This window comes from Astatotilapia calliptera, chromosome 18, assembly GCF_964374335.1.
Source record: "Astatotilapia calliptera chromosome 18, fAstCal68.1, whole genome shotgun sequence".
NCBI classification, from domain to species: Eukaryota; Metazoa; Chordata; class Actinopteri; order Cichliformes; family Cichlidae; genus Astatotilapia; species Astatotilapia calliptera.
In genome coordinates this window covers 35,331,376-35,349,086 of record NC_137439.1, presented here as the reverse complement: position 1 = coordinate 35,349,086, position 17,711 = coordinate 35,331,376, and the positions used below count along the sequence as shown (strand labels likewise).

At 44.6% G+C, this 17,711-nt stretch overlaps 1 protein-coding gene across 1 annotated transcript; it reads right to left on the bottom strand.

Annotated features, from left to right (window-relative positions):
• Positions 1–6,106: 6,106 nt before the first annotated feature.
• Positions 6,107–10,523, bottom strand: LOC113011025 (proenkephalin-A). The gene is made up of 3 exons (XM_026150400.2): positions 10,200–10,523; positions 9,722–9,868; positions 6,107–6,978 (listed from the first exon to the last, which is right to left on the bottom strand). Exons 2-3 carry the CDS (start codon positions 9,863–9,865, stop codon positions 6,382–6,384), a joined length of 741 nt encoding a protein of 246 aa, XP_026006185.1. The 5' UTR covers positions 9,866–9,868; positions 10,200–10,523; the 3' UTR covers positions 6,107–6,381.
• Positions 10,524–17,711: the final 7,188 nt, after the last annotated feature.

Here is a 17,711-nt window from a genome sequence, read left to right as displayed (position 1 = left end):
TTATGTTCATGTATATATATATTTTCTTTTATATATATATATATATATATATATATATATATATATATATATATATATATATATATATATATATATAAAAACACCCAGCACGCCCCTGCGGGCGGTTTATCCTTCAAGCTCGGGTCCTCTACCAGAGGCCTGGGAGCTTGAGGGTCCTGCGCAGTATCTTAGCTGTTCCCAGGACTGCACTCTTCTGGACAGAGATCTCCGATGTTATTCCCGGGATCTGCTGGAGCCACTCGCCTAGCTTGGGAGTCACCGCACCTAGTGCTCCGATTACCACGGGGACCACCGTTACCTTCACCCTCCACATCCTCTCGAGCTCTTCTCTGAGCCCTTGGTATTTCTCCAGCTTCTCGTGTTCCTTCTTTTCCTCTTTTCCTCGACATTTTGCTGCAACGTTTTAAAGAGCCAGAAAGTAAATAAGCAGCAGACAGAAATGAGGCAGGTGGAATCTTCTTGCGTTTCACGCATGTGCAGGACTGGAACGTAAGCGCTTTTAGCCGTTTCAATGTGGACGCACAACTCTGTGAAAACGACTAAAAATGCTAGTGTGTACGCGGAGCGTTTTCAGATGAAAATGCCGTTTTCAAACCTATCCGGGCTAGTGTGGACGTAGCCTCAGTTGGTCGGCACAGACTTTCAGGCAGGAGGTGGACACACCGTCAGATCCTGGTGCAGGTAGGAGGTCAGAGGTGAGGGAGTGAGGGCTGCAGGTAGTGTTTTAATCTAGGTGTGAGGTGAAGGTGAGCAAATGGAAGGTGTGAATCATTGTCTACTGTTAAAAATGTTATCCAAACCCACCTGGAGCTTTTGAAAGACACGGTGAAAAACATCAGCTTCGATCGAGTCATTCGTCTGGGAGAACATCCTCCGAGGTGGATTCTCCAGCAGCTCTTCTGCTCCTCATTTCGGGGAAATCAGCAGGAGGGTTTTTATGCCAGCGCCACCTGTCACTCTTCTCCAGTCTGTCCTGCTACCCCTGGTGGTAACTTGGCCTCTTTGTGTGCCGCACGGACATCGGAGTGCAGTCGGGACACTTTCCCTGTGACTGTCCTCTGATGGAGGTCGGTCAGGTGTTCTGTGTCTTTGGCCTTCCGACACCTTCCCCCAGAAACTCACACTCAAGACACGTGAGCTTGACACAGCGACTGGGGAGACAGGACTGACAAACCACAAGAGAAGATGAGACGCAGAGGGAGGGAGAACTATCATCAGTAAGAAGCAAAGAGCTAGAAACTAAACACAAACTAAATGATCTAATAAAAACTCACGATTACAAGAAGACCAAACATAAGCAACTTTATTTACTTAGAATATAATTTTAGCCTGATTTACAATTCAATTCAATTCAATTCAATTTTATTTATATAGCGCCAAATCACAACAAAAGTCGCCTCAAGGCGCTTCATAGATACAGAGAAAAACCCAACAATCAGATGACCCCCTGTGAGCAGCACTTTGGCGACAGTGGGAAGGAAAAACTCCCTTTTAACAGGAAGAAACCTCCTGCAGAACCAGGCTCAGGGAGGGGCGGGGCCATCTGCTGTGATTGGTTGGGGTGAGAGAAGGAAGACAGGATAAAGACATGCTGTGGAAGAGAGACAGAGGTTAATAACAGATATGATTCAATGCAGAGAGGTCTGTTAACACATAGTGAGTGAAGAAGAAACACTCAGTGCATCATGGGAATCCCCGGCAGCATAACTAAGGGAGGATTCAGGGTCACCTGGTCCAGCCCTAACTATATGCTTTAGCAAAAAGGAAAGTTTGAAGCCTAATCTTGAAAGTAGAGATAGTGTCTGTCTCCTGAATCCAAACTGGAAGCTGGTTCCACAGAAGAGGGGCCTGAAAACTGAAGGCTCTGCCTCCCATTCTACTTTTAAATACTCTAGGAACAACAAGTAGGCCTGCAGAGCGAGAGCGAAGTGCTCTAATAGGGTGATATGGTACTACATACACATAACGTAACATCCATAACATAAACCCTGGGACCCTGGGCCATGACATGGGAGGCTGGCCACTGGCATATATTCTGGGGATGACCAGTGAATAAATTTACAAAGTACATTATGTATTTGGTATTCTTATATGTGTATGTTATCTTATAACCTCTCCAGTGTGACAGTTTTCTAAAAATTGGTAAGATCTCACTTCTCAGAACTAATACTACATTGTACAATAAAGATCCACCCAGGTATCTTACCTTCATAATTGTATTGGATCACTCTTAGCCAGCTTCACGTTCTGCCCTAACTAATACTGTTGACAAGCCTGGTACATATAAATGACACATTATTCTCTCTCATCTGTTTAAACAAGTTTAAAAACTCCCCAAAGATTGATTCTGTTCATCTGGACGTTTTCAGTGGGAGAAACGTTTCATCATCATCAGGTGACGTCTTCAGTCTCAGCTGACTGCAGGTTTCAATCTTATAAACAGTACATTTGCATAATGACTGAAACCAGCTCAGTGAAGGAACAATGGGCTGGGAGGTCAGTTCCTTGGTCATAATTAAAGTCAATTCTCATGACCATTGATTTATACATCGGGGAAACCAAACAACCAAAGTGGATGGAATAACACAGAAGAGCCACCTCGTCAGGCCAGGATTCTGCAGTCTGTTCACACCTACAGGCCAGTGGACACTCTTTCAATGATGAGGATGTAACATCCTGGACAGGGAGGAACGCTGGTTTGAGGGCGGAGTCAAGGAGGCCGTTTACGTGAAAAGGGAAAGAGCATCTCTGAATCGAGGAGGGGGCCTAAGGGTACAACTGTCACCATCTTACATGCTGTGATTGCAGCCATTCCCCAACTTTCTGTGAATGGGACTCATGAACATTGATCAGTGGTTGTTGATCAGTTGTCATCAATGAAGAATTTGCATATTAATGATCAAGGAACTGACCTGAAACCTGCAGTCAGCTGAGACTGAAGAAGTCACCTGGATGAGTGACGAAACGTTTCTCCCACTGAAAACGTCCAGATGAACAGAATCAACTTTTGGGGATTTACTTACCTGGATGATTGAGCATGCATCCAGAAAGTTTAACAATTATAAATATGTGTTTAGTCTCACGGATGGTGCCAGCCTACTGTTAAGATCCCAGTTACCTCTGTACAGAAGTCTGGACCGGCTATCCGCTCAAAGTGTCCAAGTCTCTGATCCTAGATGTATTACCACAATGCATTAACAGAAACTGATTTAAGCCACTGGTGGGGGGATTCACCCAGCACTACCTCTGTCTGAACGCCTACCTCAGATATTGCTCAAATTGTGCAATCACACGATTTGAGCAATATCTCGTTCGATCACGGGATTTTAATACTGCATTTTTTTTCATATCTTGACTGGTGTATCAGAAGTCTTATTTGAGTAGTTCTTCTTCTGTCAGCATTTACTGTTCTGTCAGAAATGAGTCTTCTAACACTACCCCCTTGACCTGTGGTATACCTCAGGGTTCCAAGCTGCATATAATGCTGTTTTCATTGTGTATGAAAACATTTTCATTGCATTAAAATGCACACTTGAGTGTATATTTTAAAAACCACTTTCACACTGATGACACTCAGATATACAGCCTCTAAAACCAGGCACCACCACCAGTGGTGCCTACTCATTCACCTTCTGCCTGGCTGAGGTTGAATCCTGGCTCTTAGTTTCAGTTTTAGACATTCAATTCAATTTTATTTATATAGCGCCAAATCATAACATACAGTGGGGCAAAAAAGTATTTAGTCAGCCACCGATTGTGCAAGTTCCCCCACTTAAAATGATGACAGAGGTCAGTAATTTGCATCAGAGGTACACTTCAACTGTGAGAGACAGAATGTGAAAAAAAAATCCATGAATCCACATGGTAGGATTTGTAAAGAATTTATTCGTAAATCAGGGTGGAAAATAAGTATTTGGTCACCTCAAACAAGGAAAATCTCTGGCTCTCACAGACCTGTAACGTCTTCTGTAAGAAGCTTTTCTGTCCCCCACTCGTTACCTGTATGAATGGCACCTGTTTGAACTCATCATCTGTATAAAAGACACCTGTCCACAGCCTCAAACAGTCAGACTCCAAACTCCGCCATGGCCAAGACCAAAGAGCTCTCGAAGGACACCAGGAAAAGTATTGTAGACCTGCACCAGACTGGGAAGAGTGAATCTACAATAGGCAAGCAGCTTGGTGTGAAAAAATCAACTGTGGGAGCAATCATCAGAAAATGGAAGACATACAAGACCACTGATAATCTCCCTCGATCTGGGGCTCCACGCAAGATCTCATCCCGTGGGGTCAAAATGATCATGAGAACGGTGAGCAAAGATCCCAGAACCACACGGGGGGACCTGGTGAATGACCTGCAGAGAGCTGGGACCAAAGTAACAAAGGTCACCATCAGTAACACACTACAACGGCAGGGAATCAAATCCCGCAGTGCCAGACGTGTTCCGCTGCTGAAGCCAGTGCATGTCCAGGCCCGTCTGAAGTTTGCCAGAGAGCACATGGATGATACAGCAGAGGATTGGGAGAATGTCATGTGGTCAGATGAAACCAAAGTAGAACTTTTTGGTATAAACTCAACTCGTCGTGTTTGGAGGAAGAAGAATACTGAGTTGCATCCCAAGAACACCATACCTACTGTGAAGCATGGGGGTGGAAACATCATGCTATGGGGCTGTTTTTCTGCCAAGGGGACAGGACGACTGATCCGTGTTAAGGACAGAATGAATGGGGCCATGTATCGTGAGATTTCGAGCCAAAACCTCCTTCCATCAGTGAGAACTTTGAAGATGAAACGAGGCTGGGTCTTCCAACATGACAATGATCCAAAACACACCGCCCGGACAACAAAGGAGTGGCTCCGTAAGAAGCATTTGAAAGTCCTGGAGTGGCCTAGCCAGTCTCCAGACCTCAACCCCATAGAAAATCTGTGGCGGGAGTTGAAAGTCCGTGTTGCTCGGCGACAGCCCCAAAACATCACTGCTCTCGAGAAGATCTGCATGGAGGAATGGGCCAAAATACCAGCTACTGTGTGTGCAAACCTGGTAAAGACCTATAGTAAACGTTTGACCTCTGTTATTGCCAACAAAGGTTATGTTACAAAGTATTGAGTTGTATTTTTGTTATTGACCAAATACTTATTTTCCACCCTGATTTACGAATAAATTCTTTACAAATCCTACCATGTGGATTCATGGATTTTTCTTTCACATTCTGTCTCTCACAGTTGAAGTGTACCTCTGGTGCAAATTACTGACCTCTGTCATCATTTTAAGTGGGGGAACTTGCACAATCGGTGGCTGACTAAATACTTTTTTGCCCCACTGTAAGTCGCCTCAAGGCGCTTCATAGATACAGAGAAAAACCCAACAATCATATGACCCCCTATGAGCAAGCACTTTGGCGACAGTGGGAAGGAAAAACTCCCTTTTAACAGGAAGAAACCTCCGGCAGAACCAGGCTCAGGGAGGGGCGGGGCCATCTGCTGCGACTGGATGGGGTGAGAGAAGGAAGACAGGATAAAGACATGCTGTGGAAGAGAGACAGAGCTCAACAGACCTCAATCATAACAGATATGATTCAAATGTATCCCATTCGTCTATAAGAACTACACTTTCCACCACCCACTCAGATTTTAATGTCCTGACACTTGCTCTGTGGTTTGTGACTGGATTAAGGTTTGACAACTATCGCGTTTACCTTTTTTGAAAACAGTGTAGACATTGGATTTATTTGTTCAGTGTGTTGAAGTCCAGTGTATACTGAAAGGTAAACCCACAGGCAATATAAGCTATTCTTGCTTTTAAATTTTGATTTATATAAAAAAACGATTAAAACACATGTGTACAACTCTTTATATACCCTTAGTCATTTTTTATATAATTTGTAGCGTTTATATTTTATTTTTATTACAGTATCACTATTATAGAAACTACAATAGCAGCCAGTCATAAGTTGTTTGTCTTTATTGATGTGCAGCAAATATTTGCATATTTAAATGAGAGCACTTGATTTCTTTTCTGAGCCTGCAAACACATAAACTCAAACATGTCAGAGTTTGTGAAATTATAATGTGAACACACACATGTTGATTAACATATTCTTTTAATAAATAATATTGTCATGAAAAACATAAACACCGAATAACAGCTTGTGTACATTTGAACAGTGCATGTTCATATTTTTTCTTTATATCATTACATGGACCAGTCAAACCAAAGATCAGCACATTATGCAAAAGAAGATGAAATTTAATTTAGTATAGGTGGGCAGGCAACTTACACGAACACCAAAAAAGTTCTGATAACAAGGTAATTACTTGATAAGGTTGGACGGATGAGGGACTGGGGTGTCATAACTCTCCTAGTCCATGAAGCCACCGTATCTCTTCTGTAGCTCACCACCGTTCTCCGAAGCTCGTTTCATCACCCCTTCATTCTTGCTGTCCACCAGCCACTCAGGCCTACCCACACGCCTCATGAACCCTCCATAGCGTTTCTTGAGGCCTCGGCCTAACACTGCCTCTAGCAGGTCACCCTGCGCAACCTCCCCTTCAGCCCGACGCATGAAACCTCCATACCTCTTTACTACCTCACCTCCCTGATCTACCCCCTTATTGCTACGCCCAATTTCTGTATTAAGGAACTTTAGGATGTCCAGGTGGAGGTTTTCGTCATCATTCTGGTTTCTGGTTTCCTCTAGTGAGCCCTCTGTAGAGGATGAGCGGCGAGACATGAAGCCACCATAGCGTTTCATGAATCCACCATACTTCTTGGACATTTGTTGTTCTGGTGATCTTGCAAACTCATCATCAGTGTTCAGGGTTCCTTCTGCTTCCTGCGCCCCCTGTGCATTGGGGTAAGCATCCATTGGAATACGGCCTTCCTCTTCCAGCAGTAAGTCCTGGCACAGGCGCAGCTTCTGGCTGTCCAACCCACCATCACACTGAGTAGAGCATGTCTGAAAAAAAAAAATCAAAATTGCTATCAAGTCTTTCATAAATGCAATAGCTTCCAAGTACAACTCGCTGTTTTATCCAGTTCAGTATTCATTTGAATCAGTTTTCAGCTTGAGCTGGACACTATAAATGACTGCTTCATTTAGAAGTCCATGCTGAACCATCTTTCTTCAAAAACATCAATAAACTATCAATAATGATGAACAACTGTTCAAATGTTTCTGTCTTCCTTTATAATCAGAAGTTATATTCAGGCTCTATACTACTCATAAAGCTAATACCTCTTACACAGCTCTTTTTCTGTCCTTTTTAATAACATAAGTGACAATGATACATCTTCATTTTGTAAAGTACCACGACAACTTCTAGACATCAGAAAAGTATTTATGGAAAGTGTATTTTTAAAAGGTGAGGTATAATAAGACCCATTATTGACTTTTAGATCTGTTCCAAGATTTTTCTTTTCTTGTTATTTTTTATTTATTTGTCCTGTTTTTAGCCACAAGATTCCCATTAAGTTCTTTTCCTGGTCAAGAGGGCAGCATAAGCAATTAAAATTTCTAAAAAGAAAAGAAACAAAAGTAAATTTTAAGAGAACAACAGCATGCAATATCCACACCAAATTCCACCTGAAGTCCAAGATTTTGTAACAGCAACATCTGCTCAGGGCAGCACATAAAGCTCTGAGGACATGCTGGACACATGTTGAATAATCTGAGTGTTAGTGGCAATCTGACCCCTGAGCAAAGTTGCTGGTAAGAAGACAGGTTACCGAACAATTTCTTGGCAATATATAGCAACAGTTTATTTTCTGAATGAAAGCTAGAGCCTGAGCTTGTTGCACATGTTATATATTATATGTGATAAGACTGTGATCACTAAATGTAACAGTTTCTCTATTTCTAATTCAGTTTGTGCTTGTTTGGAAGAATTGAAATAGAAAAGAATTTCATATTGTTTTACTTTTTTGTCACAGACAAATGATAATAATATAAGAATGAATGATTTTCAGTCTTCCCTTAATGGTTTATTCTGCTGTTACTGTTGTTTTATTTCCCCTCTTCATTAAACCATGACACTGTTACCTAATGAAATGTTACTGAACCTGAAGAGAGGCTGACACAAACAGACACACAAAGACACAAACTGTGTCACGATAAGACAGCAAAGGCATAAACTCAACAGTGCAGAGAAACAATCAACAAGAACACATTACAACGGGTCCACGGTCTTAGCGATTGCTTTAACTACTGACAATACATTTTCCACAAGACGTCTCATCTGTTCCTCACCTGTCATGAGTGTAGCAGATACATCTAATATAAACCTGCTTAAGTTATGAATTCATTTAACTCCAAGCGAAGGAACATAGTCATAATAAATGCAACTGCTGGGCCCTTGAGCTGCACACTGTGAGGATAATCTGCACGTAACCTCTTGGTATGATTGGATTTCACTTCGTAGAGTCATCACAAATATGTTGACTCGAAAAAAATGTTCGATAGCATGTAGGGAGAATTTGTGCCTCGGTTAGTTTTCAGTGCTGTTTGCTTTTGAAGACTGAAAATTGAACTGGGAATATATTAGAATATATTAGCACCTAATACATATTTATCCATTTTCCTCTAAAGACAATAATGTACATTATATGTATATATATGCACACATACATTTGTTATAATATAAAAACAGTGTAAGTGCCTCTTCAAAATGTAAGGTTCTGTAATTCAGATCTCAATAGATACCAATAACATTCAGAGAATGAAGTAAGTAAGAAGTAATTTAAATATACTAAACGCACTGATAATTAATTAAATGATTTGAAATTCATGTAAAATATGATATGGAGTAGTCTTCTTAGAATATGAAACAATGCAAAATATATGTTCCAAACATAGAGTTTTTATTTCTCTGGTCAATATTTTAACTTGTCTGTGTCTCAACATGAAGCACGCAAGGCTGAAATCTGTAACTGCATATGCTGCATACTCAAAGTGATTGAAACATCAGCGTCTGAATTATTTCAGTTTTGAGAAAAACCTAAAACAAATATACAAATATATATACAAATATTAGACAAATATAAAACACGAAGAGTGCGAGGTCTTAAATGGAAAGAAAAGGCAGGGAAACGATAAAATGCATTTGCAGTTTGAAGAACTCGAATGCCAGATCAATATTATAGCCATCAACAGATCTTGCAAGTGGCATTTGAAAGGGAAAAGGGAGGCGTGAAAAGAGGAAAAGACTAAATCAAATCAAGGAGCGAGAATAACATAATATACAGAAAAAATGGCATGGGTTGAAATCCCACAGAGATTACAGTTACGACTGTTGTCTAATTTGGTATAACTGAGTCTACAAATGTGAAAAGGAAAGCTATGGAAACTAGAAGGGAAATAAAAACGGAAAACAGGCGGAAATGTAGTTAGTAAAGAAAAAAACGGCATAGAAAACTGAACAGAAAAGAATAAAGTACAAAAGAATAGCAAAGGCAAGAAGTTGTGTCGTAATGTGTTCGCTGAACACTGTAAATGTCACTTTACATGTTTTTTATGAACTATGACAAAATGAACTGCTTTCAGGGGAGAAGAAAAACTGACTAATGGCTTGTATAAAAAGTACAATCCGACTGACCGTGGACAGACGGCACAGTGCCACTGTCAACTTACTGATTACAATTCATGAATTATTCATTTGTCTCTTTTTAAGAAATATAAACAAAACAATATATAGTGACATTACCATTGATGAGAAACCAGACTGTTGTCCCAGCAGATGGTATACGCAAAGTGCACACTCCTTCCCACAGTCTGTTCCAACCACAAGTGACACACAAACGCCCAGAACCATCATCCACATGCAACTGCTGTATGCGAGGGAAGCCATGGTCTAAGTACGGAAATGAGGGGAGAGAGGAAAAAATTTATTTTAAAATTAATCATTTTCAGACAAATGTTCAACTGAGTACCAAGTACACGACTGATACTACTGGTTGTAACGAACTAGTAGCAATTTATAATGCCACCTTTTATGAGCAGTGACAATTAAAAAATATTTTAAAAAAATGTGGCAAATACGTAACGCAAACTGTGAGAGTTCCCCAAAGGGAGTGCGCCTTCAGGTGATGTGCCTTATTCTCTATGATTTATTACTAGCTGTAGATATAGTGGGTAGTATAAGCACCGGTGCATCACTTTAAAAAAAGTATTCGCTATCTTACCTCTGCTTTACTTTAACAGAAAATAAAGCCGCTCGGAGATTTCCTCGTCCTGTGCCCTTGGGAGTAGCGGCGGGCTGTGAAACTGGACTGGCTCAAGTCTGTGCACTCAATATATCTGCGCGCAGCTCCGTGAGCGGCAGGCTGTGGGAAGAGTGGCCACGGTTCAGCCAATCAACAAAAGACATACACACTGCTTGGTCGCTCCTCTAATCGGCGCTGTATCTTCCGTCTGCTGACAATGACAGAAGTGCAGTGTGTCGCCTTTTAGCGAGAAAAACAAATACCATTACTATCATCAATTTAAAGAGCTGGGTGCAGTGCTGTGTCCGGATGCGCTGCGGGGTGTTAAAGTAGTTGGTGGCAACGACGTCACTGTATAATAAGACAGAAAACGTAAGAGGCGTTTGGCACGACCTGAACCCCACCCTCCATAACGATCACCACTCAGTCAGATTTGGAGGTGCAGTGCTGGCACAAATAAATGCGTAGAATAGTCTCAGTTTGTTGCTCTATTTGTTTTTTCTACAGGTACATGACATTCAAATGGAATAATTCAGTTATTTAGTTCAATATAAAGTACGGGAGGGTTAATTTAAATAACACTGTACACATCAAACAACACATAACGATTTTTCACCACTTTACTACATAATTCTGGATAATTCATGAAAAGTTTTGTAATATTCATATACTAAAACAGACAGTGAACAAAGTGACCTAGTCTGTTACACAATCCCCATTTCCCACTTAATCTCCTTCACACAGATAGCTGTTATCATTGCTTCATGCAGGACGTTTTTTAATTAAAAAAGGCGTTCTGCTAACATTACCAAGGCACTTCACTGTTCCAGCACTTATTTGTTCAGAACAACAGGCTCAATAAAGATATCCCGGCATCAACTGCGTGTTGTGTCTGTGTGTGTGCACATGTGTGAATGCACACAACATTTGCATATTGCTTCCTTATGGGAAACTGCAGTGCAAATGATAAACATTCATCCAATTTTATTAACACACAATTTCCAAGTACAAGAAGCTGGCGAGGAACTTGTGGAGTGGTCTCGAAGAAATCACCTCTTTCTGAATATCAGCAAGACAAAAGACATGGTGGTTGACTTCAGAAGGAAAAACAAATGTGACTAGGCCCATCAACATCATGGGTGAGGAGGTGGAAACTGGACAGCTGCTGGTTCTTGGGCATTCACCTGAATGACAGACTGGACTGGGGGACCAGCAGTGCTCTATAAAAGAAGGGAATGAGCAGACTCTACTTTCTAAGGGTGCTCATATCCTTTAATGTGTACAGTAATCTGTGTGCAGAACTTCTACCGGTCTGTGGTAGTGAGCGCCATCTACTCTACAGTTTCTTCTCAGTTAGCCAACTGAGATTTAGGTGGGTGGATGGTGAATATACATTTTTTCTGTAAGTTATGCTGAAATGTTTTGTAATTCAATTCAGTGCAGTTCTACTTTAATCAGTTGCATTCACTAAACAACAACACTGTCATGGTCTGGGTGAGTCACAGTAATTTTCCACAGTGGCTCCTCCTTGGGGTGGAGCCTTCGCTGCTCCTCCCAGAATCACCACCTGAGACTGATTGAGACAGCTGTATTTAAGACCAGCGTTCACAAAAGTGGATGCACAAACACAGATAGTTAAGTATTTTTGATTAAATTATTTTCATTTAACCTCCATAGTTCATGTTCATAGTGTTTACATAGCTGTTGTTCATAGTTTCTCACAGTCCTCAGATTAGAATTAAACTCATCTGGTTCTACCCTTCAACTTAGCCTTGTTCCTAGCTTCAGCACATGTAAGTATTGTTACCTTCACACTGTTATAAATCAAGTTTAACTGTGGAACTGAAGCTCTAGACACTGCCAAACAAAGGCTCACAGATCTGGCCACAGAGCTACATCAACGAAGCCAAAAGAATGACCCTGTTCTCCAAAGACCCGTCCAAATTGTAAGCGCACTTCCAAGGGAAGAACAGTAAAATGTCAGACCCACCCAAAGCAGAAACTCTGGGACAAAGAAGCACTGTACATCTGCCATAACAAGAATTAGTCCACATCACAAAGTCAGACATCCAGCAAAGCTGCCGGTAAATGAAGCAATACATCAGGACTCTAAGACCAGGCAGTACAAAGCTTAGTGCCATCTGGACTGACTACATGAAAACCTACAACTTACTGGCCCACAGTGGATGCTACAAGAGGCAGCTCACACAGCTGAAGACAGATGGTAATGAGGAACGGATGTAGAGACTGCCATTGATGACCAAGACAGCAAAACGGTTTTATTTTAAAAAGTGAGTCCTTAGAAGTCACAAGAATAACGTCACTTGTATTGCCATTGAGCTTGAGCTGATTGTTCTTTGTTTCATTGAACAATATAGTTGTGTGTTGTCTGCATAAAAACATGAAAACGATGGAAGATGTTTCCTAGAGGAAAAAGATAAACTATACATAACAGAAGTCACCCAATGATCCCTGAGGGACATTATGTGACTGAGGCTGATGTTGAAGTTATTGGACTCTAGATTTTAAGAATGACGGTGACAGAGGCTGTTTTGAGAGATATAAGAAAGTACCAGTGAAACGAGGTGGCCATGGTAGTGTCAGGGTTCCTGGATCGTTGACCCAGTGATTTCAGTTTGTTCATGTTCAGTTTGGTTCGCCACATTAATGTTCTCACTTCCTGTTTTTTCCCGTGTCAGCTTGTCTCCCGTGTCATTAGTCAGATTATGTTCAGCCCTGTACTCACCTGTTTCCAATCATTGTCATCATCCACCTGTGTATTTAAGTTCCTCGGTTTCACCAGTTCTCTGTCGTGTCATTGATGTTAATGATGTATGTCTGATGTCGTCTGTATGTCCAGTCAGTCAGTCAGTCAGTCCTTAGTTCATTCATTCATTCAGTCAGCCAGCCATTTCCTCCCTCTGTACTGTTTGCTCACTCCTTCGGCAATAAACATCCACCTTCACCTACCTGCCTGTGAGTCCAGCGTTTGGGTCCTCCTCCTCTCATCCACGACACTACCCTTGACAGAATGACACGACCCCGCGTTGTGGACCCAGCGGACCCTGAACTTTTCGAGCGGCAGGAGGCAGCGCTCCTTCGCTGGACGGAGGGGCTTCGGGGAAAACAGCGGCTCTTCGCGGAGAGAGAGCACGTCTTCGAGGGGACTCGCCTGGCTCTGGGCGGGCCTCGGAGACGCCACGTTCCCCCACCTGCTGCCTCAGCTGCACCGGAGCATTCGCCGCGGAGAGTGGGCGTCACAGCCCAAGCTTCGGCCGCTCGCTCTCCCGCCGCTTCGCTCCTCGCTCGCCCGCCAGCCTTTTCACTCTCCAGCCTTTCCGCCTCGCCACGGCACGGCGGCTACACCTCCCATCTCTGCTCAGCGGAGGCTACCGCGCCAGAGGCTCAGCCGTTTACCCGGCCCGCTTCCTCTTCCCGGGGAAAGCGGCGCACACGCCGCCATAAAACGGACTCTGTTCAGCAACTCCCGGTGGTGAGTTCCAGTGACTGTTTTCCACACCCCTCATCTGATTATCCACTTAAAACACACAACAGACTCTTTTCTGATTCATGGGGAGTTTCCCTCCTTGAGGATGATGTGGACTGGGAAGATTTTTTCTGCTCTGGCTCCCCAAAGACTGTTCAGTCAAAAACTGTAAATAGTGGTGGCAGAAAGACCAGAATACAACCCGATAGACCTGTCAGTGTCGCTCACCCAGTCGTTATTTCCACTCCTATCAGTCAGCCTACACCCACTCCAGTGCCAGCTCCCAGGAGGAGGGCAGCTGCGACCCAGTCTACCTCCACACCCGCTCCTGTTTCTCGGGTGGGGGTGACTGGTGTCCAGCCACCTTCTGTGCCTGTCCCAGCGCCCAGGCTGAGGGCAGCCAGAACCCAGCTTGACCTCCCTGGAGGCTTGGAAGAGCTAACTGGTCCACCTACTACTTCACCCTTTCATCCACCTCCTGATCCAGCTTTTCACGCCCTCGCAGTATCACTGGTTAGACTAGCTGAACTGTCCCCTGCCCAGGCACCAGCCTTACGAGCCCAAGCCGTAATGTTATCTCCGTCGCTAGCTCACTCTTTAGCTCAGCCATTAGCCTCACCGGCCTCTGTTTATCCGTCAGTCTCCTTAGTCCAATCGGTTCCCTCACCTGCTGTCCAGTCTCCACCTGTCCTCCAGTCACCTGTAGCTCAGTCTCCACCTGTCCTCCAGTCACCTGTAGTCCAGTCTCCACCTGTCCTCCAGTCACCTGTAGTCCAGTCTCCACCTGTCCTCCACTCTTCTGTAGTCCAGTCTGCCGCCCAGTGCCCTGTAGTCCAGTCGCCTCCTGTTTCCCAGTCACCTGTCCACCATCCCGTCCAGTTCCCGGACCTGCAGCCACAGCACCCAGAGCCAGCTGTGAGCCTTCCTGCTCCTCAGCCAGGGGTTTCCACACCCGCTGGCCCGGCCGCTCCTCAGCCAGGGGCCTCCGCGCCTACTGGCCCTGCCTGTCTCCGGCCAGAGGCCTCCGCGCCTGCATCGCCCGGCCCGGCCTCAGCTGCACCCACGCCCGGCCCGGCCTCAGCTGCACCCACGCCCGGCCCGGCCTCAGCTGCACCCACGCCCGGCCCGGCCTCAGCCTCAGAGCCTTCGTCTGCGGCAGCCTCAGAGCCTTCGTCTGCGGCAGCCTCAGAGCCTTCAGCCTCGTTTGGGTTTGGAGCTAAACGGCCATTTTCTAGACCGCTGGCTGAGCCACTGGCCGGGCGCCATCGCCGTCGTGGGCGGCCCACGGACCCTCTTCGCCTGAGTGGCCGCCGTCGCCTTCCGCGCGGCCGGCCCCCGGACCGCCTTCGCCTGAGTGGCCGCCGTCGCCTTCCGCGCGGCCGGCCCCCCGAACTGTGTCCACGTCGCCGCCGTTGCCTTCCGCGCGGTCGGCCCCCGGACCAGTGCTGTTGCCGTCCGCGCGGTCGGCCCCCGGACCAGTGCTGTTGCCGTCCGCACGGTCGGCCCCCTGAACTGTCTCGTCTCGGCCACGGGCCGCGTGGACGCCCACCTGAACTGTCTCGTCTCGGCCACGGGGGCGCCCACCTGAACTGTCTTGGTGTGGACTCCGTCCCTCCGTCCTGGGCCCCCTCCGCCCGCCCTGTTCTGGTTTTTTTTCTTTCTCTTTTGGCCGTCGGGTGCCGGCCTTTGGAGGGGGGGGTACTGTCAGGGTTTCTGGGTCGTTGACCCAGTGATTTCAGTTTGTTCATGTTCAGTTTGGTTCGCCACATTAATGTTCTCACTTCCTGTTTTTTCCCGTGTCAGCTTGTCTCCCGTGTCATTAGTCAGATTATGTTCAGCCCTGTACTCACCTGTTTCCAATCATTGTCATCATCCACCTGTGTATTTAAGTTCCTCGGTTTCACCAGTTCTCTGTCGTGTCATTGATGTTAATGATGTATGTCTGATGTCGTCTGTATGTCCAGTCAGTCAGTCAGTCAGTCCTTAGTTCATTCATTCATTCAGTCAGCCAGCCATTTCCTCCCTCTGTACTGTTTGCTCACTCCTTCGGCAATAAACATCCACCTTCACCTACCTGCCTGTGAGTCCAGCGTTTGGGTCCTCCTCCTCTCATCCACGACACTACCCTTGACAGGTAGTCATGATCAGTGCCAGCGTAGGAAGACAGTCTTTGCTCAAGGAAGTTGGAAGGATGAACATGTGGAGGTTTTGGACATAATATGAGTTTGGTGATGTTTTTCACAGAGCACAGTTGAAAGGAGGATAACCTGGAACATAAAGAACTTGCGGTATCTCCCCAGATGGAGTTTTGTACTTACAGGGATTAGAAAAAGAGAGCTTATTTTAGTCACACGGGATCCTCTTTATCAGCTCGTTTTCAAATCCAAAATCAATTTTAAGATAAGATAACTCTTTATTGTCATTGCACAGTCATACATAGTACAATAGTACAATGAAATTGGAAAACTGTCCTACGTCGGCACTACATATAACACAACACGACACGATATGACACATCACAACGTAACAAACAACACAACACAGTATATTAACTTAGTATAAAAAAGAAGAATAAGTGTATGTGTATTGCACACTGTTATTATTGCACATTAATTATTATTGCACCTTGTTATAAATATAAATATTATTGTTATCGTTTTAAACATTGTTACCTCCCCCTAAAAAGTCCAGGGAGGTATCCAGTCAGGTCAGCTGTTAGCATTGATCAGGGCTATTGCCCTGTTGTAACAGCTGTCCTTGAGTCTATTTGTTCGGGACCTCAGCAGCCTGAACCTCCTGCCAGACGGCAGCAGCTTAAACACCCGGTGTCCTGGGTGTGTGCAGTCCCGTAGGATGCTGCGTGCCCTCTTGCTGTACAGGTCCTTCAGGGAGGGAAGAGGATGTCCAATGATTTTTTGGGCCATGTTGATGACCCTCTGGAGTGCCTTTCTGTGTGCTGTGGTGCAGCTAGAGAACCACACACCGATGCAATATGCCAGCACACTTTCAATGGAGCAGCGGTAGAAGACGGTCAGCAGCTCCTTCTTCAGGTCCATTTTTCTGAGGATTCTCAGAAAGTGGAGACGCTGTTGGGCCTTCTTTAAGACCGCAGAGGTGTTAGAGCTCCATTGGAGGTCTGTGTCTATGTGCACACCCAGAAACTTGAAACTGGAGACCCTTTCCACGCACTCCCCGTTGATGCTGACAGGCTGCAGCTCGGACTTCCTCCTTCTGAAGTCAACTACCTGTTACGGTTCTGGGTCCGTTGGACCCAGTATTTTGAGTTTATTATGTTTTGGTGTAATTTTGCATCATGGATTGTTTTCTTGTTCTCTTGTGGTTGTGGTGATTATTATTATTATTATTATTATTATTATTATTATTAGAGTTTCATGTTTCTGTTATCCATATTTTAGGAATTGTGGTTTCATGTATAGTTCAGTTCCATGTGTCATTTTCTGTCTCTCTGTGTTGAGTCCGTGTCTCTGAGTTGTGATTCATGTTTCCTGTTTTATTGTGAAAGTCTGTCTTATGTTAGTGTGTGCAGCTTTGTTTCCCCCGTCTCGTTAGCCCTGATCTCCCCCAGCTGTGTCCCCCTTCTGTGGCCCATTCCCTCATTACTACCCTGTGTATTTAAGCCCTGTGTTTTCCCATGCTCGGTGTCGCGTCGTACCCTCAGATTATGCCTGTGTGTTCCTGGTCTCCGGTTTCAGTGGTCACTTCACGTTTGGTTTTCAATAAAGCTAAGGTTCTGATTCACAATTCTGTGTTCGAGTCCTGCGCTTGGATCCTCCTCTCCGCCTGCCCGCACACAGAGCCCTGACACTACCAGTTCTTTTGTCTTGGTGGTATTGAGGTCCAGGTTGTTATCTACACACCAATCTGACAGCCTCTGAACTTCAGCTCTGTATGCAGTCTCATCTCCCCCTGAGATGAGCCCCACCACGGTGGTATCATCTGCAAACTTGATGACTGTGTTGTCTGGGTGGGAACTAACACAGTCA